This window comes from Scyliorhinus canicula, chromosome 8 (genome assembly GCF_902713615.1).
Source record: "Scyliorhinus canicula chromosome 8, sScyCan1.1, whole genome shotgun sequence".
Lineage (NCBI taxonomy): Eukaryota > Metazoa > Chordata > Chondrichthyes > Carcharhiniformes > Scyliorhinidae > Scyliorhinus > Scyliorhinus canicula.
The window spans coordinates 14300942-14327183 of record NC_052153.1 but is presented as its reverse complement, the minus strand read 5'-3'; the positions used below and the strand labels follow the sequence as shown (position 1 = coordinate 14327183).

The 26242-nt window shown below is 49.9% G+C and overlaps 1 protein-coding gene across 3 annotated transcripts; it reads right to left on the bottom strand.

Moving 5' to 3' along the window:
* Positions 1–250: 250 nt before the first annotated feature.
* On the bottom strand, positions 251–26242 carry nipsnap3a (nipsnap homolog 3A (C. elegans)). Of its 3 annotated transcripts, XM_038804212.1 has the most exons (7): positions 25988–26235; positions 25461–25574; positions 13570–13777; positions 11666–11824; positions 9823–9972; positions 5690–5776; positions 251–522 (listed from the first exon to the last, which is right to left on the bottom strand). In XM_038804212.1, exons 1-7 carry the CDS (start codon positions 26069–26071, stop codon positions 446–448), a joined length of 879 nt encoding a protein of 292 aa, XP_038660140.1. In that variant the 5' UTR covers positions 26072–26235; the 3' UTR covers positions 251–445. The 3 variants fall into 3 exon arrangements, with proteins under 3 accessions (XP_038660140.1, XP_038660142.1, XP_038660141.1); XM_038804214.1 differs by lacking the exon at positions 11666–11824 and having other exon boundaries at positions 25988–26242; XM_038804213.1 differs by lacking the exon at positions 25461–25574 and having other exon boundaries at positions 25988–26230.

Sequence of the window (26242 nt, the reverse complement as noted above, 5' to 3'; positions counted from 1 at the left end):
ATGTGTTCATTAAAATCAGGCCTGGAGACCATATACTGCTGTAAGTAACTGACTGATCCGATGCACAGAATTTGTATTAAGATGCTCTCCTCCACTTACTGCAGCCTGCGGGAGGAGTAACTTAAATCGGGACAACTCTATGGGTGACGGTATGCTCTCTGGGCTCCACATTCAAACAGAACAGAAATGGAAACATGGAACGACAGGATACAAATGCTCAGTGATCATTTCAAAGATCTCACAGGACACGGTGGATTGAAGTTTTTTTTTATTTCCAACCAGTTCAGCCCTTCAAGGGCGCAATGTAAAACCTAGCTCCGGCCAAAGTGACCATTACTACTTGGCAACACACCGCATGGCTGGAACCTGGTGTTCAAAGGACTCACTTGTATCGCAGGCACCATTCAAAAAGCAAGAAAGCACAATCAGTGTTCAGCGCACGGAATCATTTCAGAGGTGAATAAGGCATTGGACGCAGGAGCTTGTTAGTCTGGGACACCAGGTAAGTGGCACTATCCCTCACTGTAAAGCAAGAAGAAAAGACAATGTGGTAATATCCTATAACGTTTAAAACTCATCACAGCACATGACGATAAGCCCAACATGATGCCTGTTTTAAATTAGGCAGGTGCCATTAAAATGCATGCATCAGATTAATAACGATTAGGTCAGGAACCAGAGAAACATTCTATACATTCGTAAGTACTCTTGCAATTTTATTTTGACCATTAATGTCTGGTGAGCACTGTTATGTATTATAGTTGCTGTATGTTATGTTGGGGCAGTTGTCCTTTTTAGAGGGGAGTCACGTGAGCACTGGTGACATCATCAGTCACGTGCTTTCGGCCCAGTCTTGAAGTTAAGCCTGAGTACGCACAGCATAACATAAACCTACTGGTTTTGAGTTACAGCAATCCATGAGTTGTGTTCTGTACTTCCGACTGCTGTCTAGTAAATGGCCCAGTACAGAACGCGCAACATAATTTTTAAAGAGTTAAAATATATTTATAATTAACTTGTGGTAAGAAATTCCTGTACTTAGTAATTCTGCAGCCAGCCTTGATTCCAAGCATTCTCAGAACACACATTGCGCAGAAATTAATGAGCCTGAGACAAGCCTTTCAGCCCAAGAAGGTTAAAACCAATCCTTTTTTAAAAATAAGTTTAGAGTACCCAATTTGTTTTTTGTTCCCAATTAAGGGGCAATTTAGCATGGCCAATCCACTTACCCTGCACATCTTTGGGTTGTGGGGGCGAAACCCACGCAGACACGGGGAGAATGTGCAAACTCCACATGGACAGTGACCCGGGGGCGGGATCGAACCCGGGTCCTTGGCGCCGTGAGGCAGCAGTGCTAAATCGTTGCACCACTGTGCCGCCCTGCTGAAACCAATGCTAAGCCTCAACCCCACTTCATCTAAACTTCTTAACATAACCTTTGATTTCTTTCTCCCCCCCCCCCCCCCCCCCCCCCCCCCCCCCCCCCTCCCCGCATGTAGTTACCTATGCTACTCACATCAACCACTCCACATTCCCGCCGCCCTTTTGAGTAATTATTGCAGGTCAGTTTAGGCTGCGGTCACTTGCACGGTGACACAAAAAGGTTTCAAAGCTAAAGAATGAGTCAAGGCAGATTCCAATTGAAATCACGAGCACACAGGGACCAGCCCCACCTCCAGGTTGAGCCCTGGAGTTGTGTGCGATTAGAGTTAAAATCAGGTTCAAAATTTTTTAAAAAGTGCTCGGGTGATCCACTGGATTTAATGGTCAATTTATAAACAAAGAGACAACTTTAGGGGCGTGTAATTCAAATAACCAGTCGGGCTTGGCAAGCAATACATTCCCAAGTTACAGAAATGTTAGAAGGATACAAATAAGAGAACAGATACGTTAATATTTCAGGATTCCTCAAAATGACCGCATTCATAGAATTGGAAAAATGGGGGAGAGAATTGAGAGAACCAAAGGAGTGGACATTCTAATAATTATCAGAAGGAAAGTAAAATTGTTATAAGGTTGCATAAGAAATAGAAGTAGGCTACACAGCCCCGGGAGTAGGCCGTGTAGTCGCTCGAGTCTATTCTTTTATTCAATTCCATCATGTCTGATCTCCTGAAACCTTCAAGGCCTTCTACCGAGAGCTGTACACCTCAGAGCCCCCAACGGGGAAGGCTGGGATGAACCGGTTTCTTGATGGACTGGACATACCAGTCGTGGGAGAGGGCAGAAAACGGGACCCGGAAGCACCACTAGCACTGGGAGAGATCATGGACAGCATTAGCTCCATGCAGACGGGGAAGGCGCCGGGACCGGACGGATTCCCGGCGGACTTCTACAAAAAATTTGCGACAGCGCTGGCCCCGCACCTGTGGGAGATGTTCACAGACTCGCTAGCCAGGGGCACACCGCCACCCACGTTAGCACAGGCCTCAATCTCGCTGATACCTAAGAAGGACAAAGACCCAATGGAAAGTGGGTCATACAGACCCATATCTCTGCTGAACGCAGACGCCAAAATACTGGCCAAAATCCTAGCCAAAAGGCTAGAAGACTGTGTACCTGAGGTGGTCACAGAGGACCAGACGGGCTTCGTCAAAGGTAGACAGCTTACCGCGAACATCAGGCGCCTGCTGAACGTGATAATGACCCCCTCCGGGGAGAGAGAACACAAGAGGTGATCGTCTCCCTGGACGCAGAAAAGGCCTTCGACAGAGTCGAATGGAAATACCTCAGAGGTACTGGAGCGGTTCGGGCTTGGAACAGGGTTCACCGCTTGGGTAAAGCTCCTATACAATGCTCCCATGGCGAGTGTACGGACCAACAATACCAACTCCCAATACTTCCAGCTGCACAGGGGCACCAGACAAGGATGCCCACTGTCCCCGCTGCTGTTCGCACTAGCAATCGAACCGTTAGCAATCGCGCTCAGGGCAGCAAAAAATTGGAGGGGGATCCGAAGGGGAGGTAGAGAGCACAGAGTCTCACTCTATGCGGACGATCTGCTCCTCTATATTTCGGACCCACAAAGCAGCATGGACGGAATCATTGCGCTCCTGAAAGAGTTTGGAGCCTTCTTGGGCTACAAACTCAACATGAGCAAAAGTGAGATCTTCCCAGTACACCCGCAAGGGGGGGGGGGGGGGGCAGCACTAAAGGGGCTGCCGTTCAAACAAGCCCGACACAAATTCCGCTAGCTGGGGATCCAAATAGCCCACGTACTGCCCAGGTTCCTCTTCCTGTTTAGATCCATTCCGATCTACATCCCCAAGGCCTTTTTCAAAGCGCTGGACAAACTTATCATGGCGTTCGTATGGGGGGGGGGGGGGGGGGGGGGGGGGTAAAAATGCTAGGATCCCAAAGAAGGTCCTACAAAAAACAAAATCCAGGGGGGGGGGGGCTAGCCCTCCCGAATCTACAATTCTACCACTGAGCGGCAACAGCCGAGCGAGTAAGGGGATGGATCCAGGAGCCAGAAGCTGAGTGGGTGCGTGCGGAGGAGGCCTCCTGCATGGGAACCTCCCTCCGGGCCCTCGCCACGGCAGCACTCCCATCCCCACCCAAAAAACACTCCAGCAGCCCAGTGGTGACAGCCACCCTCCAATCCTGGAACCAACTGCGGCAGCAATTTGGCCTGACCAAAATGTCGGACAAGGCTCCCATCTGCAACAACCATAGGTTCACACCAGCACTGACTGACGCCATCTTCAAAAGATGGAGGCAGGACGGGGGGACACTGACAGTCAGGGACCTATACACGGACGACAGGATCGCAACACTGGATGAACTGACAGAGAAATTTCAGCTAGCTGGGGGGAACGAGCTACAGTACCTGCAGCTCAAAAACTTCCTAAGAAAGGAGACAAGGACGTACCCACAACCGCCACGACAGACTCTACTGGAAGACCTACTGGACTCAAGTATCCTAGAGAAAGGGAACTGTAGCGACATGTATGACCGACTGGTAGAAAGGGACGACACCGTACTGGACGCAACAAGAAGGAAATGGGAGAACGACCTGGGGATAGAGATAGGGTAGGGAGTCTGGAGCGAAGCACTGCATCAGGTCAACTCCACCTCCACGTGCGCAAGGCTCAGCCTGACGCAACTAAAAGTGGTACATAGAGCCCACTTAACGAGAAACCGTATGAGCAGGTTCTTCCCGGAGGTGGAGGACAGATGTGAACGGTGCCAAAGAGGCCCGGCCAACCACGCCCACTTGTTCTGGTCTTGCCCCAGACTTGTGGATTACTGGACAGCCTTCTTCGAGGCTATGTCCAAAGTGGTGGGGGTGAGGGTGGAGCCATGCCCGATAGTGGCGGTCTTCGGGGTTTCAGACCAGCCAGATCTATTCCTGGGGAGGAGGGCGGACGCCCTTGCCTTTGCCTCCCTGATCGCCCACCATAGAATCCTGTTTGGCTGGCGGTCAGCAGCACCGCCCAGAGCTGCAGACTGGCTGTCCGACCTCTCGGAATCTCTCCAAATGGAGAAAATCAAATTCGCTATCCGAGGGTCAGACGACGGCTTCCATAGAACGTGGGAGCTGTTCCGGGACCTGTTTGTGGCCAACGTACAAAAGGAAGAATAGCCGGGTGGCCAAGAATCGGGGGAAAATGGACGGGAATCGGGGGAAGGTAGCCGGGGGGGGGTTACGGGTTCGTTATGGGGGTTTAATGGCAAGCTAAGGCCCAAAACCAAACTATAAATAAATGCCTATAAAACATGTGCCTCGGCCATATTGGGGAATGTAGAATATGTATGCTGGGTAAAGGGGGCGGCCACAATTGTTGTTATAAAGATGCTTACCTGTAAATATACATGTTAAATTTTTGTGTCTTCTTTTTTTCTCTCTAACAATTTGTAACTTGTCATATATAAAACATGAAAACTCAATAAAAAACATTTATGTCTGATCTCCTGCCTCAGTTCCACCTATCCGCCCCCTCTCCATATCCCTCGATTCCCTGAGATCAAAAGAACTGTACATCTCAGCCAGGCTGGACTCAGTGATGGAGAATTTTCAACCCTCTGGGGTAGAAGAGTGCAAAGATTCGCAAGTGAAGAAATTTCTCCTCCCTCATCTCCACAATAGAATAGGGAGAGAGAGAGAGAAAAAACAAACCAAAGAGAGAGCATGTAAGCAGGTTGGAGGAAAACTTCAAGGATGAAAAATGGCCGAATAGAGTGATACCACCATCCCTCGCCACATTGGGGGGTGATCGGAGACTTTGCTGTCGTTTCAGTCAGGTGTTCAGTTTGCTATAGATGTCGTTTCTCTCCCCGTAGCCCGTGGAGTACAAAGCCGACAGGTCTGCTTCGCTAGCCTGTGGCCAGAGGCTTATAGCCTAATGGGTGCCGCTCCAGGAATCTGTCTCGCTCTTATTGCCAGCCGTTGTAAGGAATTCGCTGATTGATAATCTGTTCGACCGCGTTAGCGAACGCATTTTCCTTGGCCATCGATTCTTGGGCTGGGACTCAAGCCGAGCTTCTGGTTCAGAAGCAGGGACCTTGCCCAATGCACCACTCTCATGACTCCCTTTAAACGGACCGCTTGCCGAGTCTTGGAGCAGATTCCACCCATGACTCCAATTCTATCCTTTCTGGCTGGGACTAGAAGCGCCACTGCATGCGGCCTTATGTCCCAGAGGTCAGTTTACAGTATGTTACATGGGGAGGGGAGGAAGGCCCTTACCTGCTGCCACCACCCTGACATCCTCGTGTGCCCTGCGCCGTCCAGCTGCTCGCTTATCAGCATCCTCGTGCCACCAGAGGCAATGGACTGTAAAGTAACAACGTCAAATTAGAACAATGCTGCTGGGAGGTGAAGGGGCACAGGAATTCATAGACGTTTTGAAACTGGGGTGGTATTAGGTAGAGGGGAATTGGAGTTAGCCATACAAATTATTTATTTAAGGGTGGCACGGCAGCGCAGTGGTTAGCACTGTTGCTTTCACAGCTCCAGTGTCCCCGGTTCAATTCCCAGCTTGGGCCACTGTCTGTGCGGAGTCTGTACGCGCTCCCCGTGTCTGCGTGGGTTTCCTCCCATAGTCCAAAAATGTGCGGGTTAGTTGGATTGGCCATCCTAAATTACACCTGGATTAAGGGGTTCAGGTGGAGGCGTGGGCTTAGGTAGGGTTCTCTTTCCAAGGGCCGGTGCAGACTCAATCGGCCGAATGGCTTCCTTCTGCACTGTAAATGTTATGATCCTTACCTATTGTCTATTAAATCTGTGTTTCAGACAATGTGGAGCTATTAAACATTTTACTTGTTGGCAAATATAAACTTTCTTCAGCGCCCAGATTTCCGAAGTTCGCTCCTCAGGCAGTAAATTCTCAGGACGCACTATTAAGATCCTGGAAAAGACCCCAGCAGTTGTTCAGATACCGGAAGGAAACCCTGGTGTTTTATTTAATTTGTGAGACTGTGAGGAAAGGATACTTGGCCTCAGGAATGACTACACGCACACTTCGGGATGTTGTCTATTAAAACAAACTTTTTTACTAACGCAGTATTTCTAATTTTAGCATCACACAGAAAATAGCTCTCGCTCACAAATACCCATTAAACAATGCTTAACAATACAATGAAACATTAACTCCCAACTGCTATCGTTACCTCCACTTAAACAACATCCATCTCGGGTCAAAATCCACTTGCAAATGCAGTTCGCAGACCCAGGAATATTTGGCTCAATAGAGATCCTTTTAAAAGACTAATTGGAGAGAGAGGAATCCAGTCAGGAAACAGCCTGCGGATTCTTGCTCGTCTCAGAGTACTGTTCAACCAGCCAGCCTTTGAGAAACTGTTCCTGTCCCGGTCCCAGGCAAATCTTTTAACTCACTGTTTTGAGAGAAACTGCTCCGGTTCACAGACAGATCAAAACTCACTGCTTTGAGAGCAGCTGATGGTTTGGCCAGTCAAATCTTTAAGTGGATTTTAAAACTGACAACTCAACATCCGACTGCTTCAGCCCCTGCCCCCTCCCATTAACGACATCATCTTACTAGAACTAAACACAATGGGTGGGATTCTCCGGTTGTCGACGCCGCAATCGCGTTCAGTGATCAGCCAGAGAATTGACATTGGCGCTGAAATCAGGGCTGCGCCGCTTTTGCGATGGTTCGCCCAATCCCAAACGGTGTACTCTAGAACGCCGCATGCTGTATGGATGGCCTCAGGATGTTACCCGAGGCCCTCCCCCTGATGCTCCGCCCCCAGCCAGCCAGGTTCCCGACGGCGTAGGTCTCATGCCTGCTGGGGGGGGTGGTGGGGAGATGGCGAGCCTGGTCAAAGGGGAGGGGCACTATTTGGCAGGCTGGGTCCGCACGCGGCCAGTGCCATGTTGCACGGGCGTGGCTGCTGCACGCTGCCGCATGTACGACAACGGACGCGGCAATTCTTCAGAGCAGGGTGCTCCACATTGCGTGCCTGCTAGCCCCCCACCAGACGAAGGATCGGTTTGCGCTGATTTTTTGGTCGTAAAATGCCACTGTTCCCACGCCAGCGTCAGGACATAAGTCTCCAAATTGGAGAATCCAGCCCAATGTCTCTAATGATCTACTCCCCAGGGAACCTCATTATATAAACAAAATTCTATTCGTACAACTTTTACAATGCTTTAATTGCACCTTTAGGGCAGCACGGTAGCACAAGTGATTAGTGCTGTGGCTCCACAGCGCCAGGATCCCAGGTTCGATTTCCTGCTGGGTCACTGTCTGTGCGGAGTCTGCACGTTCTCCTCGTGTCTGCGTGGATTTCCTCCGGGTGCTCCGGTTTCTTCCCACAGTCCAGATGGGCAGGTTAGGTGGATTGGTTACGCTAAATTGCTCTTAGTGTCCAAAAAGGTTAGGAGGGATTATTGGGTTACGGGGATAGGGTGGAAGTGAGGGCTTAAGTGGGTCGGTGCAGACTTGATGGGCCGAATGGCCTCCTTCTGCACTGTATACTCTGTCTTCAAAAAGCCTTTCAAACCAGGATTTTTGAAAACATGACTGTAGCAATCACACACTAACCCAGGCTTTTAACCCTTACTGCACCAATATATATTTGAAATTCCAACATTCATCACAACACAATGCTGCTTGAATACGGCAACTTTAGTGCTCACCGTGAAGCACGCCTTGCTTGGATACTCAAGTTACTGTGTAAACTTCATGTTGTGCCTAATCGAATGGGAGAGACGAGCTCCAAGACTTCCTGAGGTACTTCTGCTGCTTTCATATGATGCTACATGAGAGATTAACTCCAGCAGTATCAAACCCAGCCTGAACTAACTTCATTGCTTACGCGTTGACACAACTTCAATATCGCAACACAGAAATCTGTCCTCATTTCTGAAACATTAAAATCCCACTGGTGGCTGATCCTAAAAATCACCCCTTCCAAGAGTCTTTGCCTCGCCATCCCACTCTCCTCTTGCAGCAGCCTCCTCCAAAACCCACCTATTCAACTGTACCCATCTTCACAATACTCTGGGATGGATTCTCCGTTTCTGAGACTAAGTGATGACACCAGCGCAGAATACGTGGACTTTCACTGGCGTCGAACCTGGACCGATTCAGCGACTGAGGGGCTAGCTAGCATCGGCACCACGTGGAACACAATCGATTCCAATGACAAATGGTGCGAGATTTGTCGGGTCCGCGATTGAAATCGGGAGGCTGACAAGCTGCAGCCGCACATACACATTATGATCCCCCCCACACGCTTCCCAGCCAACGAGATGGCACCGGTTGTGCTGGAGCGCGCCCATACAGCTGATGGGTCGGCTGGGGCCTTTGGGCCCCCAGGGATGGCTGGGGGGAGGAATCGACACCCATATAACCTGTGGCCAAGTTCACAGTGGGCTGTCAATGGCGTGCACATCTACATGGTTGCCTTTCCGGCTGCGGGGGTCCGTCCACCCTGACCCCCCTCCAACCAATTGAATTTCCCGATTTTGCCGTCAGCCAACGGAGAATCCTGCCCCCTTTCTTTCTATATACATACAAGATGAAGCAGTAGGCCGTTCGGCCCCTCGAGCCTGCTCTGCCATTCAAGAAGATGATGGCTGATCTTATTTATGCAGAGTTCCATATTCCCATCTACACAGATAACCTTTGATACCCTCAACGAATATCAATACATCTACCTCCGCCTTAAAAATATTCAATGACCTCGCCTCCACTATCTTCTGAGGCGGAGAGTTCTAAAGTCGAACAATCCTCAGAAGAAATTTCTCCTCATCCCTGTTCTCAATGGGCGACCACAAATTTTAAAAACAGTGCCCCGTAGTTTTGGACCCAGCCCCTCACAAGAAGAAACATCCTTTCCACGTCCACCTTGGCAAAACCGTTCAGGATTTTATATATTGCAATCAAGTCACCCCTCGCTCATCTAAACTCTCGTGGACACAAGCCCAGCCTTGCAAACCCATCCTCATTCCAGGTATTAGTGTAGTTAACGTCCTCTGAACCGCCTCCAACACATTTACCTCCTTCTTTTAAGAAGGAGACCAAACCACCCATAGTATTCGAGATGCGGTGTCACCAATGCCCCGTATATCTGAAGCATAAAATCTTTACATTTGGGTTCAATCTCTCTCATCGGCAAAGGATAGCATTCCATTAGCAGTCAGTACATTTATTGATGCTTTGCTGTGTTGAAAGAACTATTCCAGTTGCTGTTGAACAACCCCCAGAGCTTGAACTTGCTCCTTGAAGCATTGAAGTGCGGCAAAAGTAAAGAGCGCAAATATACATGCGTAATATATACTGAGGAAACTGCTTACCGATGAATAATTATGTGGCCTTACAACGCTGAAAGATTCTGAAATTCAGGTCTTACCTTTATTGAGGTTGCCGAATTCACTGTGGAATACCCCAACGAGTGTGCAATATCCCACATGGCTATGGGCACTCACAGCTTTCTGAAAGGCTTTGCCCCATACAGCAGGTCCACCCGGCGCCATCTGGTAACTCACTAACTCATATACACCTGTTTCAAATTGGACACATCAGAAAGAAAAAAAATCACTCAACTAACACAAACCATATTACGAGACAGAAACGGGCTACCAAATCAATTTGGAAAAGGTGAATACAAAATCAAGATGGTGACGTTGAACTTTACGAGGCTATTTTGCTTACAATTGGAATATTGGGCATGAACTCCGACCCTTCAAAGGGATGTGGGCATCACTGGCAAGGCTCCAATTTGCCCATCCCTAATTCGCCTTTTGAACTGAGTGGCTCCCTCTGCCATTTCAGAGAGCAGTTAAGAGTTATGAGTCTGGTGTCACACACAGGTCAGGCCTTGTAAGTATAGTAGATTTCCTTTCCCAAAAGGGCAGTACTCAATGACACTTGTCAAGATCATCATTATTGACACTGGTTTTATAATTCCAGATTTTATTCATTCATTGATTTTAAATTCCACAAGCTGCTTTGTCCCAAAGCAATAGCCTGGGCCTCTGGATTGCTAAGCTCAGGTATAGTATAACTATGACAGTATCGCCCCCTTTCCAATATCTTGGTTTGAAATCCAAGAAAAATGAAAGAATGTACACAAACTACAAGTCTCTACGGTTCAGTGTATCAAACAGAATAAGAACTCCAGTTCAGCTCAGTTGGCTGGACAGCTAGTTCGTGATGCAGTGCAAGGCTAACGGCGTGGGTTCAATTCCTGTATCGGCTGAGGTTATTCATGAAGGCACTGCTTTTTCAACCTTGCACGAGATGTGGTGATCCTCAGGTTAAACCACCACCAGTCAGCTCTCCCTCCCCCCCCCCCCCCCCCCCCCCCCCCTCCCCCTCCCTCAAAGGGGAAAGCAGCCTATGGCAGATTAGGTGGATTGGCTATGCTAAAATTGCAGGATTACGGGGATGCTCTTTCAAGGGGGTTGGTGCAGACTCGATGGGCCAAATCGCCTCCTTCTGCACTGTAGGGATTCTATGACTATTATACAGATGTTAGGAAGAGTTTAATTGGTACTTACAAAGCTCTTGAGTAATCTTGGATTCGCCATTGAAATTGATAGAATTCAGATCAATACCAAGATCAGATACACTGCTTATATACACAAGAGATATGTATTTTCACTGATACTGCTGCGTCAATAGTGGATCCAATTCCACCAAAAATAGTAGTTGCTATTTGCAAGGAAACATTCTGCAGAAGTTGAGGCAACATAGTCAACAAATCAATGCACATCATGATGCCAATGTGAATTAGAGCTATCTGTGTTGTTGGATATCACACCTGTACACCCATAGAACATCTGGATAACAGTAGTGCAACAATGAGCACTGGAAAAGCCATCACATCAAGACATATATCGAATATATGATGCAGGCGTTGTAGTGCTTCAACTTTGAGAGGATCAAGAGTGTGTAAGAGGTCAAATCAGTGTAACCTGGTTTGCACAAATAAGATGGAATGAGTCAATCCACTTCATGACTCGGGATGCAAGACTTTAAGTTAGATGCAATCAAGCAACTAGGCATCTAACGTTCAAACAATGAACCTGTGGTAACACCCGATGTTAACACACAAGTTATTCATTGCTAGCCGCCTCGTTCAGGTAAACAAAAGGAACTCCCTGGCGCAATTGGTTGGATCGTCAACCTTTAACCCCGGGTTTGAATTTGCTTCGACTGGATTTGGACAGAGGTCATGCCAAGGTGCTTGCCTTTTTTTGGCGGTTCGGTCAACACCGTCCATGGTACCATGTAGACGATCTCGCTGGTTTGATCTCGAAGCAGCGGCAGCATTTTTGAGATATAATTTTGTTGCCACTCTTTATCATTTTCCAGGGCTTCTCGCACTGCCAATCGTTGCTTGTAATTGTCTAAAGAACAAAGGCTTTGAGATAGTCCATTATTCACGCATGACAATACTACAAGCCTCAGACATAACACCTGCCTCCTTTATTTGCAGTAAATATTATATGTAATCACATTATTTACACCACTCCTGATGGTCACATTTAAACTATTGAGCAGACACATGTCCACACTTATCTTCCAAATCTCCTAGCTCCCAATTTTCAGCTCCATATTAAATGGTGGTCTGGTTCATACAAACACCATTTTTGACCCAGAGTGTATTCCCAAACTACTTGTTCTCAGATGTCAAGAGCACAACATGGGTAGCATGGTAGCATAGTGGTTAGCACAATTGCTTCACAGCTCCAGGGTCCCAGGTTCGATGCCCGGCTTGGGTCACTGTCTGTGTGGAATCTGCACATTCTCCCCGTGTGTGTGTGGGTTTCCTCCAAGTGCTCTAGTTTCCTCCCACAGTCCAAAGATGTGCAGGTTAGGTGGATTGGCCATGCTAAATTGCCCTTATTGTCCCAAACAAAAAGTGAGGTGAGGTTACTGGGTTACAAGGATAGGGTGGAGGGTAGGGTGCTCTTTCCAAGAGGCGGTGCAGACTCGATAGGCTGAATGGCCTCCTTCTGCACTGTAAGTTCTATGATATCTATGACAACAACAGCGGTAGACCATTTTGCCCTGAAGCCCACGCCACCATTTATTTTGATTATCAGCCACGGCTCAGTGGGAAGCACACCCGCCTTCGAATCACAAGTTTCTGGGTTCAAGTCCCACTCCGGAGCTGGAGCACAACCAAAAAAAAAAATCAAGCGCAGTACTAAGAGAACACTGCAATACCGGGGATGCTGTATTTCAGAGGAGATGTTAAAGCCCCTCGGATGTCTCCCAGAGGAGGAGAATGGAAAGGCAGGGTTCCCGATTAACACCCTTCAAATTGGGAACACAGCAGAGGGGTAGGGTTAAGAAACACACAGGTTTGAGCAAAGCGCGGCCCTCCGACCCTCAAAGCCCTTTATCCCGGCCCCCCAGAGGCAAAATTCCAGTCTAAACAGTTACGTTTGAATGGAAGAATCTGCAAGGAACTTCTCCTCAAATGCCACGTTTGCTGCTCACGGGCTCACTGGTTAGCGGCGAATGTGGGAGAGACAATGTGATTGGATGAGCAGCGGACACCAGCAGCAATGGCAAGAGTGGGGCTCATGGGACGGGGCCCCAAGGAGCAGAGGTGCCAGGGAACAGTGGCGTCGGGAAGCGGAAACAGTAGGCCGGGCCCACTGGCGCCTGTAGGAATGAGTGACAAGACCGTGTGCGAGACTGAGTGTGAGGGAGGGGTGGAGACTGGGACGGGGAAGACTTAGTGGAGCGGGGGATGGGGGGAGGGAAAAAAAAAATAGGGATTGCAAATGAGTGGGCATCCGAAATCTGGGAGAGAGCCACAAATAGACACTCTCACCCTCCTACACTCCAATACTCCGATTTATTTATTACTCATTGTTTTTGCTCAGCAAGTCTTTTTCTTTTCATTTCTCAGTTTTTCTTTTACATATTTAATGTTGTGGAAAATATTATCTTCATATATGAGTGAGAGAAAAAAAAACTCCAAATGTGTATACCCCACATGAGAAGGTTGGACAAGCCCGCTCCACGCAATAGCGTGACAATACGCTATGCCATTGCGTCCATGCAGCAACTTCTACTCCTGAACAGAATTTTAAAAATAGGCCTTTAAAAACAGAATCGTTCTCAATTTTCCTCTTACCATATTTCCAAAGATGAAAGACTTCATTCAGACATCCAATCTCCACAGACCAGTAACCAATGAGTTGAGAATGCGCAGTGCGCAAGTGGATATTATCACTTGTCAGCTTCTTAAAATCAGCCACTTTCCCCGGTTGTATGATGTAAGTGCGGAATTCATAAAAAGTGCCATTTTGCCCCTGCTGTCCTGTGGAAGTCCCTATCGATCTCTGGAGGGGAGAAGAAGGGAATAGTTCATTCCGTGAAAACATCCAGATGTGATTTTTCTACCAAAAGACAAGCAACGTATGAAGCCACGCTCATGCCGGAGACTCTGTAATGCACACAGCTCATTTGCGTCACTAAATATCTTCAATATATACACACACACACACACACCATTTTGGTCATCCTAACGGGCTTTCAATTAATTAAGTTTCATGGTTACTTAAGCAACACTATTTAAAAAAGAAAGCTCACATCACTTGTGTGCTGAGATATTCTGCATTTACCAGTTTATATTGGTGGTAGATGCAGCCCATATAGACTACCTACATGTGATTACCTACAGGTTAGCTAGCTCACCCTACTGATTTACTCAAAAGCTCTTCGAAAAAGAAAATGGCAATGACATAACAATGAAATGCAAAGGCCGAGACCCGACCCAGGCCAGGAGGTTGTGTGACTCGGGAGCAGAACTTGCAGTTCGTGCTATTCACATACATCTGCCTCGGCGAATAGCTGCAGTGTCCCTTCTGGACGGTACACCCTGCAGCCACGGTGTGCCGGTCATGGTGGGAGAGAAGTCCAAGCTGGTGGATGAGCTGCCAATCGAGCCGGTTGCTTGGTCCTCGATGATGTCGCGATTCTGGAGTGTTGCTGGCACTGCACTCATCCAGGCAAGTAGGGAGTGTTCCATCACACCCCTGGTGTCTGCCTTGTAGACGGTCGACAAGCTTTACGGAGTTGAGAATCTCTGATCTGCACATGTAGCCACAGTAATTGCATTCTTGATTCAGTTGCGTTTCAAGTCAATGGTACCCTCCGGAATATTGATGGTGGGGAATTCAGTGATGACAATGTTGCTGAATATCAAGGGCAGACGGTTAAATTCTCTTGTCATTGCCCAGAACTTATCGGCACTAATGTTACTCACTATTATTCAAGCTCAAATTATTTAGGGTTTTGCTGCAGGTTGTGCAGGCAGAGAGGGAAAGGGTAACTGACATGCAGACTGAGTGGACCAGGCAGGTGATGCACCGATCCGGAGTGCATTTCGCTCTCCAACCACTGGCTAAGAGTGGTGGTTCAGCTTGAGAGTGCAACCGGAGATAAGTCCACAGTATCTCGGCTGGCAGCTGATTCTATATTCAGGGGTACAGACTGGCATTCTTCGAACCGCAGATGTGAATCCCGAATTGTCTGTTGCCTCCCTGGTGGAAGGGTCAAGGGTGTCACTGGGCAACTGCAGAGCGCTTCGAGGGGGCAAGGCTGAATATGCAAGTAGTTGTAGTCCAGACTAGAAGTAATGCAATCCAGTAGGCTTACGGTGCCTTTGCCTAAGCATATGAAGCATGGTAAATAAAGTTGGTGATCTGTTGGCCACATCTCACTACAGTGTTGTGACAATAATGGAGAGTTGGCTCAAGGGCAGGGTTTGGGAATTATATTTTTCTGGATCCAGTATTCAGGAAAGATAGAGAAGGAAAAGCAAATGTTGTAAAAGGGTGTAGGAAAATCTCAGCAAATACAGTCTAGTCAGTTTAACCTTCACAGCGGGAAGGCTTTTAGAAGCAATCATCCTGGATTTATTGCCCATCCCTAAATGCTCTTTGACTTGCTTGGCCTTTTTAAGAGGGCATCTCGAGTCACATGCAGGCCAGACCAGGTAAGGATGGTAGATGTCCTTCCCTAAAAGGACATTAGGGAACCAGATGTATTTTTTTTTTTATACAATCAACAATGATTCCATGGTCATCATTGGACTTTAAATTCCAGATTTCTTTGAATTCAAATTTCACCATCTGCTGTGGTGGGATTTGAAACCGGGTCCTGGATTCCTCGGCCTGTGACAACACCACTACCACCATCTCACCTTAATTAGGAAAAGCCAACTGATTTTTAAAAAAAGGGCAGAGCTCAGTGTGGATTGACATAACAGTCGATGAAGATAAAGTGGTCGAGGTGGTGATATGGACTTCTAAAGGACGTTTGATAGAGGTTTGTCAAAAACTTGCCACCAAATTTTCCTTGCAATCAACAGGGAAGTGACAATAAAGTTGGCCAAGGAACGGAAAATGGGAAGGTGAATATTTGCTTTCCAGACTGAAGGAAGGTGTACGGTGAAGTTCCCTCAGCATTCCCTTGCGATTCCCGGCTTGGGTCACTGTCTGTTGCTGAGTCTGCAGGCTCTCCGAGTGTCTGTGTGGGTTTCCTCCGGGTGCTCCGGTTTTCTCCCACAATTCCTGAAAGACGTGCTTCTTAGGTGAATTAGACATTCTGAATTCTCCCTCTGTACACCCGAACAGGTGCCGGAATGTGGCGACTAGGGGCTTTTCATAGTAACTTCATTGCAGTGTTAATGTAAGCCTACGTGACACTAATAAAGATTATTAGGATTGCCGCTTCTCTGGATGTATATTAATAACCCGAGGTCACAGGGGACAATTTCAAAGTCGGTCAATGACACAAAACTGAATGTATGTGAACCGAGGGGGATAATGCCGAATCATGAGCGCAAAGACAGATCGGTGGAATAGACATTCATACGGAAGATGTAATTTAAATGTAGAGAAGTGTGAAATGGTACATTCTAATGTGAAGAATGAGGAGCAGCAACAACATAAAAGGCACTGTTCGACAATGGGTTACAAGAATAGATATACAGAGGGGTATGTGTGCAAAAATTGTTGACGTTGGCAGGGAAGGTTGACAAAATGATTAAAAGACATGCGACAAAAACACAAGGAAATTATGAGGCTTTATAAAGCTCAAGTTCAGCCAATTCTGGACTGCACACTTTGGGGAGGGTGCAAAGCCATTCGAGAGGGTGCAAAGCCATTCGAGAGGGTGCAAAAAAGATGTGTAAGAATTCTTCCAGAGATGAGGAAGTTTGATTATGTGGCTAGATCGGGGTACCTGGGGTTGTTCTCGAAAGAAAGTTGAGAGCGTTTTTTTTTAGTCGAGGTGTTCAAAATCATGAGGTGCCTTGCCAGAAGGATCTGGAGCACACCGATTTAAAGGTGGCTGGCAAAAGTATCAATTGCGACACGAGGAATAACCTTGTTTTGTTTTATGCAGCAAGTGGTTAGGATTTGGGGAGCAGCTCTTGAGAGTGTGCTGGGGGTAGATACATGCTGGGGCTTTCAAGAACTAGGAGTGGGACTCGCCAAGCTGCTCTTGCAAGGAGCCAGCGCATAAAAACAGAATGGCCTCCTCCTGCACTGCAACAAGTTTGTGAATCATGGGAGGTAGTCAATTTGGTGTCTGAGTTGGTCGTACGCGGACCCGCCAGTCAGGAGGGTGTGAGTTCCAGATGGCTTACCATTATAATCTGAGTTTGCGCCGACCTGCAGCTCCTTACTTTTGGGAGCGCTGTTTTTCGGATGGTATACTGAAAATTGAGGCAGTGCCTGCCATGTCTGAGGGATGCACCCGTTTCCTTTGGTCAACAGGGGTGTTTATCCAGTGCCCTAGTTTGGCACTTATCCCTAAATCAGCCAATCATATTAAAGAATTCTCACAGTCAGCCAACCAGGAAGTAAAATGCACCACCATAGATTAAATTTTACAGAGATGCAAGTAAACGCTGGGCCGTTCATGTCAGAAGTTGAAATAGCAAACCTCTCTGTTAGAAACAATGGAATTATCGGAATGGAAAAAAAACACTCCCAAGTATAGAATCTGTTTTCGAAGAGGCTGCAGTAGTTCGATGGTTATGATTTATTTGCGTTTTAAAATAAAACCCAATTACATCTTATTTTGAAGCCATTGCTTTTTTGAGAATGTTTAACCGTGATACTGCAGTGTGGTTGATTGTGGCCTGCTACGATTTCAGCAACACCTTCTTTGAAGGAAAAATAGAAGCACTTAACAACAAATTCTAGATTTCTATATTTAACTGTGCATTTGCAGAGTCCAGGGGCTGGATTCTCCGCAGCCCAGCGCCGAAATCGTGTTTGGTGACGGGGCGGATAATTTGTTTACCCGCGTGAAATTGGGACCGGCGCAAGGCTCCGCAATTCTACAGAAAGCGGCGTACACGCTTAGTATCCACCGCCTGAGGCCGGCCCCCTATTCTCTGTCCCCAACAGACCGAATTCCCGACAACGTGTTTCTAATGTGGTCCTGCCGTTCGGGAGACTCGAGAGGCGGCTGCGGACTCAGTCTGTGGCCGCCACAGTCGGGGACGGGCCGATCAGAGGGCGGGGTCTCATTCGGGACTGGGGGCTATATATGTGGGCCGTTCGGGCCAGCGGCCGATGCAGGGCACTATTTCGAAGATCCAGGCCCTCCGGCTGAGTCCGGTCCGCCATGGAGCGCGTCGTGACCGCTGGAGGCCACCGTCGTGCACATGCCGGCCACTGACCCGGAAGTGCGGGGGAGCCATATCGGCAGCTGAAGTTGCAAGCTCCACGACAGCTGCCTGCTAGCCCTCTGCAAGGCTGTGAATCTGTGGCCTTTTGATGCCAGTTTTCCTGGCGTAAAAGACGGCCTGGGGACAGAGTCCAAAAACGGAGGATCCAGCCTCAGAGGTTTCAGGGGAGTGGTAATGGCAAATGCTGACGGTTTGTCTGCTATTCCGACCAAAACGTTTGGTTCCTTGCTGTTTGAGGCACTCTGCCGTGAAGAGATTGGTCACTGCTTGTCCATTACAAGCGTGACTCCATTTTGTTGGTTGCAATTGCTTGAAGACATCCTTGGATTATGAAAGGAGCCTTTTAAGTGGATTTTTTTTTTCTTGACTATAACTGACTCAATGGTGTACTTCCCAAGTGGCACTAGCGTGGATTCATGCAAGGGAAATCTAGGTGCAGGGGCAGCATGGTGGCACTGATGCCTCACAGCTCCAGGGACCCGGGTTTGATTCCAACCTCGGGTGTCTGAGTGGTGTTTGCACATTCTCCCCAAATCCAGGTGCTCCGGCTTCCACCCACAGTCCAAAGGTGTGCAGGTTAGGTGGATTTGCCATGCTAAATTGCCCCTTAAGTGTGGGTGTCTGAGTGGTGTTTGCACATTCTCCCCAAATCCAGGTGCTCCGGCTTCCACCCACAGTCCAAAGGTGTGCAGGTTAGGTGGATTTGCCATGCTAAATTGCCCCTTAAGTGTCCAAACGTTAGGTGGGGTGATGAGGATAGGGCAGGAGATTGGGCCTTGGTGGGGTGCTCTTTCAGTGGGTCGATGCAGACTCAATGGGCCGAATGGCCTCCTTCTGCAGTGCACTATGATTACAAACTGCCACTGCCCTTAAAAGTGGGTCCAACACATGGAACTTGGTATCTTTAAATCATTTCAATATCGTTTTAATTTCATAATTTAGAAAAGTTTATAAAGAAAGATAATCTGTCCCCCCCCCCCCCCCCCCCCCAACGCAGGCCAGGAGCGGTGCGGCAGTGGCCAGGACCGAAGGGGGGCCCAGCCGGCGGCAGCGACCAGCAACCTAACCAACCCCACTGGGAGAGGACGCGGGGTGCGAAGTGCGGCAGCAGGGACCGAGCAGCGGGGACAGCCCCCCCCCCCCCCAACCGGCAGCGACCACCACGAGGCAAGGACAAAGGAACTGGGCAAAAGCCTCTCTCTCTCTCCTGGGTGAGTGAGGAGAAAGGAAGGGGGGGAGGGGAAAAAAAAAGGACTTTTCTTTTAAAAAAAACAAACAGAAGAAAACTGTTAAAGAGAGAGGGGGAGGGGTATATATATTATTTTCTCTCTTTTTACACTCATTCCCATCAAAAGTAAGCCCACCTGAGAGGAGTTGCATAAAAGCGGTGGGTGGGGGTGGAGAAAATAATTATTAAATAAATAAATAAAATAAAGTGGTAAAGGAAAGAAGGGAGGGGGGGGGGGGAAGGAAGAGACAAAAAAAGTATTAAAAGAATATAATAAATAAATAAATAAATAAATAAATAAAATGAAAATAGGGTGCGGAAAAGAAAAACAAGGGGAGAAGAAAAGATGAAAGGGAAGGGGGAGAAAAAAACACCAGAAGGGAGCCAAGGGAGAGGGGGCACCAGAAGCAGACGGGACAAAGGGCAAGCCAGCTCAGGCGAGCGAATCAGCACACGAAGCGGCGAGACGGATGTATCGCTGCATCAAAAAGAGCTGGACAGACAGGTACCCTCTCCCCTGGGGCTAGAGGGGGGCTGGAATTGGAAGGCAGCCTTTACCGAGGTGCTGAGGGAGCAGCTGCAGGCAATCAAGGCAGAGGGGAAAGCAGACGCAGAGGCCGTAGTACAGGCAGCAATGACCAAGGCCATGTCAGGGGTGCAGCAGGCTCTGTCCAGATTGGAGGAGAAAGTGGATGCCCAAGGGGAGAAACTGGAAGCCCAAGGGGAGAAACTGGAAGCCCATGAGGCAACCATTAAAGAGCTGGAGAAAGCAGCGACCGACATGAGCGACCGGGTCACGGCCCTGGAGAGGGAAGTGGCGAGACTGGGCACAACACAGGGGAGACTGAAGGGCAGGGTAGATGACCAGGAAAACAGCTCGAGAAGGCAAAATGTTAGGATAGTGGGCCTGCCAGAGGGGACCAAGGGTAGAAACCCCACAGCATACGTGGCTGCGATGCTGGGCAACCTAGTGGGGAGGAAAACTTTCCCCACCCCACCGGAAATGGACAGAGTACATCGGTCGCTGCGCCCGAAGCCCAAGGCAGGGGAACAACCGAGAGCAGTCATAGCCAATCTGCACCGGTACCGGGATAGGGAGACAATCCTGCGCTGGGCCAAGGAAAATAGAGCCTGCAAATGGAAAGGGCACGCCATCCGAATGTATGGGGATCTTGGAGCAGACATAACTAAGAGACGGGCTCGGGCTGAGTTCAACAGAGGGAAAGCAGCTCTCTACAGGAGCAAAGTGCGTTTTGGTATGCTGTACCCAGCGAAACTCTGGGTCACATACCAAAACAAGGAATATTTCTTTACAGCCCCTGCTGAGGGGAGTAGGTTCGTCGAGGAGCACGAGCTGGAAAAACACCAGGGGAGGTAGGGACGAGGGGCCCCTGGCAAGGGGCAACGACACGCCGACGGGGGGGGGGGGGGGCGAGGCAAAGCCAGCCCCCCCCCCCCCGGCAGGAACACCCAGAACAAAAAACAACCCACTGCCCAAGGGACCACTCCAGGAGGGAGGCCAGGCCCCATCACGAGGGAACGAGAGTATTGGAGAAGGGAGAGCAGGCGAGAGGGGTGCAGGGTAGGATGGGGGAAGAGCGGGCAGAAAACCGTAGAGGCCAGGCAGAGGAGAAGCGAGACAACAACCTCCGAGAGGGGAGCCAACGTACTAGCAGGAAAGCTAGCGCCGGGGGCACGCAACAAAGCAGGGCCGCAGCGCACCCCCAACAGGGGGGAAGGCGCCAGGCAGGGGAGGGGGGGATCACCCATCAAAGTCGGGAGAGCAAACGGGGTCAGGAATAGGGGATGGAGGGGTATACAGGGGAGGAGGGAAAAGGGAGAGACCAGGGGGGGCACACAGGGAGCGAGAGACCAGGGAGGGGAAATGCAGGGACAAAGGGACAAAAAAGGCCAGAAAAGGAACAGGGCTACAAAGTGCCACAACCAAGGGCTCGGAACAAGGAACCGCTGCAAGCACCCACCCAGTACGGTCTGTGGGCAAAGGGGCCCCCCAGAGTGCAGGGGACTACCCGCGTGGCAGACACACAGTGGACGGCCAAGGCGGGTGCCCCCAGGACAAGGGGAAACCCCGGAGCGCAGAGACCCGACCGCATGGGGAGAGCAGTGATAGCAGCCATCCTGGACGGCCCCCTAACAAAGGGAAACCCCGGAGGGCAGGGGCGCGTCCACCAGATAAATATGGTTAATCCCACAGGAACGAGGGGGCAGAAGCCCCCCACCAGGATAATCACCTGGAACGTAAGGGGGCTTAACGGCCCAGTGAAGAGATCTAGAGTCCTCACCCACCTCAGAAACATGAGGGCCGACATAGTCTTCCTCCAAGAGACGCACCTGAGGGAGCAGGACCAACTGCGGGTAAGAAAGGGCTGGGTGGGACAAACCTACCATTCCTGCTATGGGACAAGGGCCAGGGGGGTGGCGATCCTGATCGGCAAGAGGACAATGTTTAGGGCGACAAAGACGGTTACAGACCCGGGGGGGGGCGGTATGTCATGGTCAGCGGGGCCCTGGATGGGGCGCCAGTAGTTCTAGTCAACGTGTACGCGCCCAACTGGGACGACACGAGTTTCATCAAAAAGACCATAGCAGAAATCCCGGGCATAGCGATGCATCGACTGATCATGGGGGGGGACTTCAACTGTGTACAGGATCCAAAGACGGACAGATCAAACCCCAAAACGGGGAAAACCTCAAGCATGGCACGGGAACTCAGTCACTTTATGGAGCAGATGGGAGCAGTGGACCCCTGGAGGTTCACCCACCCGGGGGAGAAAGAATTCTCCTTCTTCTCCCCAGTACACAACGTGTACACCAGAATTGACTTCTTTGTGGTGGGGAAAACGGTGCTTCCAGGGATAGACAAAGTGGAATACTCCGCAATTGTGATATCAGACCACGCTCCACACTACATGGACGTGCGGCTAGAGACGGGAAGGGCCCAGCGCCCCACATGGAGGTTGGACGGTGCCTTACTAGCTGACAAGGCCTTCAGCGAAAGGATAGCGCGGGCCATAGCGGAGTACACGGAGAACAACCAAAACGGGGAGGTCTCATCCTCCACGTTCTGGGAAGCGCTTAAGGCCGTACTAAGAGGGGAAATCATTGGCCTTCAAAGCGCAAAGAGATAGGGAGGAAAGGGTGGCTAGGCAGAAGCTGGTCGACTCCATACTGGAGGTAGACCGTAAATACTCCGAGGCCCCGACCGTAGAGCTCCTGGCGGTGAGAAAAGAACTACAAAGGAACTTTGACCTGCTCTCCACCAGGAAAGCAGTGCACCAACTCCGCCAGGCACGCGGGGCCCTGTACGAACACGGAGACAAAGCCAGCCGCCTGTTGGCACACCAGCTGAGAAAGCAGGCAGCCACCAGAGAAATTGCGCAAATCAGGGGTACCAGAGGCATGTTGGAAACAGAACCAGAGAGGATTAACAAAACCTTCAAGGCCTTCTACCAAGAGCTGTACACCTCAGAGCCCCCAACGGGGAAGGCTGGGATGAACCGGTTCCTTGATGGACTGGACATACCAGTCGTGGGAGAGGGCAGAAAACGGGACCTGGAAGCACCACTAGCACTGGGAGAGATCATGGACAGCATTAGCTCCATGCAGACGGGGAAGGCGCCGGGACCGGACGGATTCGCGGCGGACTTCTACAAAAAATTTGCGACAGCACTGGCCCCGCACCGGAGGGAGATGTTCACAGACTCGCTAGCTAGGGGCACACTGCCACCCACATTAGCACAGGCCTCAATCTCGCTGATACCTAAGAAAGACAAAGACCCAACGGAATGTGGGTCATACAGACCCATATCTCTGCTGAACGCAGACACCAAAATACTGGCCAAAATCCTAGCCAAAAGGCTAGATGATTGTGTACCTGAGGTGGTCACAGAGGACCAGACGGGCTTCGTCAAAGGTAGACAGCTTACCTCGAACATCAGGCGCCTGCTGAACGTGATAATGACCCCCTCCGGGGAGAGAACACAAGAGGTCATCGTCTCCCTGGACGCAGAAAAGGCCTTCGACAGAGTTGAATGGAATTACCTCATAGAGGTACTGGAGCAGTTCGGGCTTGGAACAGGGTAAAGCTCCTATACAACGCTCCCATGGCGAGTGTACGGACCAACAATACCAACTCCCAATACTTCCAGCTGCACAGGGGCACCAGACAAGGATGCCCACTGTCCCCGCTGCTGTTCGCACTAGCAATCGAACCGCTAGCAATCGCGCTCAGGGCAGCAACAAATTGGGGGGGGATCCGAAGGGGAGGCAGAGAGCACAGAGTCTCACTCTATGCAGATGATCTGCTCGTCTACATCTCGGACCCACAAAGCAGCATGGACGGAATCATCGCGCTCCTGAAAGAGTTTGGAGCCTTCTCGGGCTACAAACTCAACATGAGCAAAAGCAAGATCTTCCCCGTACACCCGCAAGGCGGGGGCAGCACTAAAGGGGCTGCCGTTCAAACAAGCCCGACACAAATTCCGCTACCTGGGTATCCAAATAGCCCATGACTGGAAAGGGATCCACAAATGGAACCTCACCAGCCTGACGGAGGAAGTTAAAAAGGACCTGCAAAGATGGAACACACTCCCACTCTCCCTTGCGGGGAGAGTCCAGACGATCAAAATGAACGTACTGCCCAGGTTCCTCTTCCTGTTTAGATCCATTCCGATCTACATCCCTGAGGCCTTTTTCAAAGCGCTGGACAAACTTATCATGGCGTCCGTATTGGGGGGGGGAATGCTAGGATCCCAAAGAAGGTCCTACAAAAAACAAAATCCAGGGTGGGGCTAGCCCTCCCGAATCTACAATACTACCACTGGGCGGCAACAGCCGAGCGAGTAAGGGGATGGATCCAGGAGCCAGAAGCCGAGTGGGTGCGTGCGGAGGAGGCCTCCTGCATGGGGACCTCCCTCTGGGCCCTCGCCATGGAAGCACTTCCATCCCCACCCAAAAAACACTCCAGCAGCCCAGTGGTGCCAGCCACCCTCCAATCCTGGAACCAACTGCGGCAGCAATTTGGCCTGACCAAAATGTCAGACAAGGCTCCCATCTGCAACAACCATAGGTTCACACCAGCACTGACTGACGCCACCTTCAAAAGGTGGAGGCAGGACGGAGGGACACTGACAGTCAGGGACCTATACACGGACGACAGGATCGCAACACTGGACGAACTGACAGAGAAATTTCAGCTAGCTGGGGGGAACGAGCTACGGTACCTGCAGCTCAAAAACTTCCTACGAAAGGAGACAAGGACGATCCCACAACCGCCACGACAGACACTACTGGAAGACCTACTGGACGCAAGTATCCTAGAGAAAAGGAACTGTAGCGACATGTATGACCGACTGGTAGAAAGGGACGACACCGTACTGGACGCAACAAGAAGGAAATGGGAGGACGACCTGGGGATGGAGATAGGGTGGGGAGTCTGGAGCGAAGCACTGCATAGGGTGAACTCCACCGCCACGTGCGCAAGGCTCAGTCTGACGCAACTAAAAGTGGTACATAGAGCCCACTTGACAAGAAGTGTCAAGTTTGTGGCCAACGTACAAGAGGAAGAATAGTTGGGTGGCCAAGAATCAGGGGAAAATGGACGGGAATCGGAGGAAGGTAGGGGGGGGCTACGGGTTCGTTATGGGGGTTTGATGGCAAGCTAAGGCCCAAAACCAAACTGTAAATAAATGCCTATAAACATGTGCCTCGGCCATATTGGGGAATGTAAAATATGTATGCCGGCTAAAGGGGGCGGCCACAGTTGTTATTATGAAGATGCTTACCTGTAAATATACATGTTAATTTTTGCGTATTTTTTTTTCTCTCCAATAATTTGTAATTTGTTGGTTATAAAATATGAAAACTCAATAAAAATCATTTTAAAAAAAGATAATCTGATTGCTACTTTTTTTTCCGCCACTTCCTCCCCCCCCCCCCCCCCCAAAGAAAAAGAACACAGGTCAATCTGCAACCAAACAGCCAGTTTGCATACAAGCTATCATCAACTCACTGATCCTGACTGTAGAGTCTTTTAGGTGCAAGGTTTTCTTCCGACACACTCCCTTACCAAGGGCCTGGGTTCCCAGGAGCTGCTACGTGCGGCTGGCCTGGCTTCACTGCTCCAGCACCATTGCTGACGTGCCTCACTGCTGCACGCTACTCGGAGCAACTTGTCCTCGCCCTACCAAACAATTCTCAATGTCAATTTCGCAGATCACCAAGCCCGTTCCTTTTGGGGGCGGGGCGAAGAAAGAGAGAGAGAGAATCTCAAGGCTACGCAAAATGCAGAAATCACACAAGCCGACATTAAAATAATGGCTCCAGCCCGAAGGCAGGCAAATTAAAAGTTTCGAGGTCAAGCGGAAGGGACGAGGTCAAAAATCGCAAAATGGCAAGAAATTACAGTACAACTACTCTCACCTCTTCCCCCTCTCTCTCTCCTCCTCTCCCCCTCCCCCCTCCCCCCCCCCTCTCTCTCCTCCCCCCTCCCCCCCCCCTCTCTCTCCTCCCCCCTCCCCCCCCCCTCTCTCTCCTCCTCCCCCCCTCTCTCTCTCCTCCTCCAAGATCAAGGTCCCGCAGTCGCTTGGAATTTACCTGCTGTCCCAGGTTACTGGAGAAGAGCAGGGACCGGGGAGCGGCTGCATAGATTCTGCTCAATGTACCCCTCAGACTGTACATGGCAATGGAACACAGAACGTTGCGACAGCGGTTTGGAACGTTGAGACAATTACACGGAACACTCCGCCCGCACCTAACGTTCCAAGTCCGCCCGGCTTCCCGGACCTTGAGCGGCGAACCCACCCGCTCTCGGCGTACGGTAGCCGCACTGACACAGACAGGCGGTTCAAC